Source organism: Arachis duranensis, unplaced genomic scaffold (genome assembly GCF_000817695.3).
Source record: "Arachis duranensis cultivar V14167 unplaced genomic scaffold, aradu.V14167.gnm2.J7QH unplaced_Scaffold_216540, whole genome shotgun sequence".
Classification (NCBI taxonomy): Eukaryota; Viridiplantae; Streptophyta; class Magnoliopsida; order Fabales; family Fabaceae; genus Arachis; species Arachis duranensis.
Window position 1 is genome coordinate 8,319 of NW_026264708.1, and position 2,185 is coordinate 10,503.

Here is a 2,185-nt window from a genome sequence, read left to right on the forward strand (position 1 = left end):
TTTGGCAAACAGTCACTGACTACCTTGCTTCCCTCTTCACTAATTTGTGGTTCTAGAAACACTTTCAGGATAATGCTTTCCTCATGCATCCTGAGAGTTAATTCTCCTTGCTCTACGTCTATGATAGCCCTAGCAGTGGCCAAGAAAGGTCTCCCAAGTATGATGGAATCACTTTCATCCCCATTTGAGTCTAAAACCACAAAGCCTGCAGGGTATATGAATTTGTCCACCTTGACTAAAAGGTTTTCAATCACACCCCTGGGGTATACCATTGACTTGTCTACCAGCTCTAGAGACATCTGTACCGGTTTAACTTCCTCTATATGCAGCTTTTTCATCAAAGATGAGGGTATTAAGTTAATACTTGCTCCTAGATTGCACATTGCCTTAGTGATGGTTAATTCCCCAATGGTGCAAGGCAGCAAGAAGCTCCCAGGGTCTTCAAGCTTAGGAGGAAGCCCTTTTTGAATCAAAGCCCTGCACTCCTCAGTAAGCAGTATGGTATCTTTCTCCTCCCAACTTCTTTTCTTGTTGATAAGCTCTTTCAAAAATTTGGCATACAGAGGCATTTGTTCAAGTGCTTTAGCCAAGGGAATATTGATCTCCAGCTTCTTGAAAGTCTCAAGGAACTTATGAAAATGTTGGTCCTTAGTTTCTTTGCTGAACCTCTGGGGATATGGTAGTGGAGGTGTGATGCTCTTTCCCACTTGCTGTTGTCCCTGAATCACTTCTTTTGAACTGTGTGGCTGGTTGTTCTTCTCTTTGAGTTTCTCAGTGTCCTTGTTTGGCGTCACAACTTGATCCTCGGCTTCATCTGCCTTTGTTGGCTTTTCATCTTCTATTGGTCTTTTGCTGCTCTCCATTTGCTTCTTTGTAGTGTCATTGTTGCTCATCAATGTTCTCCCACTCCTTAATTGTATCGCCTTGCATTCTTCCTTAGGATTTGGGATTGTGTCACTCGATTGGTTATGGGTTGGATAATGGTTGGGGTTGGGGTAAGTGTTTTGTGGTTTTCTGAATGAATTTTGGTTGTTGTTTTGCTAGTTGTTTCTTGGGTTATTTTGTGTTGTGTTTCTTTGCCATGATTGTTGGTTATGGTTATGGTTATCTCCCCATCTAAGGTTGGGGTGATTCTTCCAAGAAGGGTTGTATGTCTCACCATAAACTTCATTCTGTCCAGAATTTTGGTTATGCATGTATTGCACTTGCTCCTGTTGTTGCTCTTCTTGGCTTTCTTCATTCTGCACCCATACAGTTGATGGTTGGCTTGTGTTTACAGCTGCTACTTGAAGGCTGTCAATTCTTTTGGCCATTTGTTCAAACTGTTGTTGCATTTGTTGTTGTATCATCTTGTTTTGGGCCAAGATGGAGTCTACTCCTTCCAGTTCTAGAACTCCCTTTCTCTGTGATGGTTGGCGAGTTCTTTGATGAGCAAAGAAGTATTGGTTGTTGGCTACCATGTCCACAAGATTCTGGGCTTCTTCAGCAGTTTTCATCAGTTGCAATGACCCTCCAGCAGAGTGATCTAATGCCTCTTGAGATTTCAATGTCAGGCCTTCATAGAAATTCTGCAGCACGTCCCATTCATTGAACATTTCTGGGGGACACTTTCTGATCAAGGCTTTGTATCTCTCCCATGCTTCATATAAGGATTCAGCATCTAATTGGGTGAACGTTTGCACCTCGGTTTTCAGCCTGATGATCCTTTGGGGTGGGTAGAATTTGGCTAGGAATTTAGTCACCAAATCATCCCAACTAGTGATGCTTCCCTTGGGAAAAGTTTCAAGCCATTGTGCAGCCTTATCCCTTAATGAGAATGGGAATAGCAGGAGCTTGTATGTCTCAGGATTCACACCATTGGATTTGACAGTGTCACAAATCCTTAGGAATGTGGATAAATGCTGATTAGGATCTTCCAATGGGCTTCCTCCATAGGAACAATTGTTCTGGACAAGGGTAATGAGTTGTGGTTTCAGCTCGAAGTTGTTTGCATTGACATTGGGAGTGAGGATGCTACTCCCACAATGTCCTGGATTTGCAAAAGTGTATGAAGCTAGGACTCTTCTTTGAGGGGGGTTATTGTTGTTGTTGTTGGCTACTCCCTCTGTTGCATTCAGATTTGAGTGATTCCCTTCCATTTCGTGATATTCTTCTTCCTCAGATTCTTCTTCTCCAACAATGCCTT

General features: G+C 42.6%; 2 protein-coding genes across 2 annotated transcripts; both read right to left on the reverse strand.

Moving 5' to 3' along the window:
* Positions 1-23: 23 nt before the first annotated feature.
* Positions 24-893, reverse strand: LOC107472634 (uncharacterized; the record flags this gene model as incomplete). The annotated part of the gene is made up of 2 exons (XM_016092138.1): positions 562-893; positions 24-477 (listed from the first exon to the last, which is right to left on the reverse strand). Coding segments are annotated over exons 1-2 (786 nt in total), but the record flags the coding sequence as incomplete, so codon positions are not given.
* A 147-nt stretch (positions 894-1,040) lies between these two features.
* Positions 1,041-1,595, reverse strand: LOC107472635 (uncharacterized). The gene has a single exon (XM_016092139.1). It carries the CDS (start codon positions 1,593-1,595, stop codon positions 1,041-1,043), a length of 555 nt encoding a protein of 184 aa, XP_015947625.1.
* Positions 1,596-2,185: the final 590 nt, after the last annotated feature.

Bases quoted from the DNA above. Each gene is read 5' to 3' on its own strand.
- LOC107472635 (XM_016092139.1), bottom strand. From the start codon at position 1,595: ATGTTCAATGAATGGGACGTGCTGCAGAATTTCTATGAAGGCCTGACA.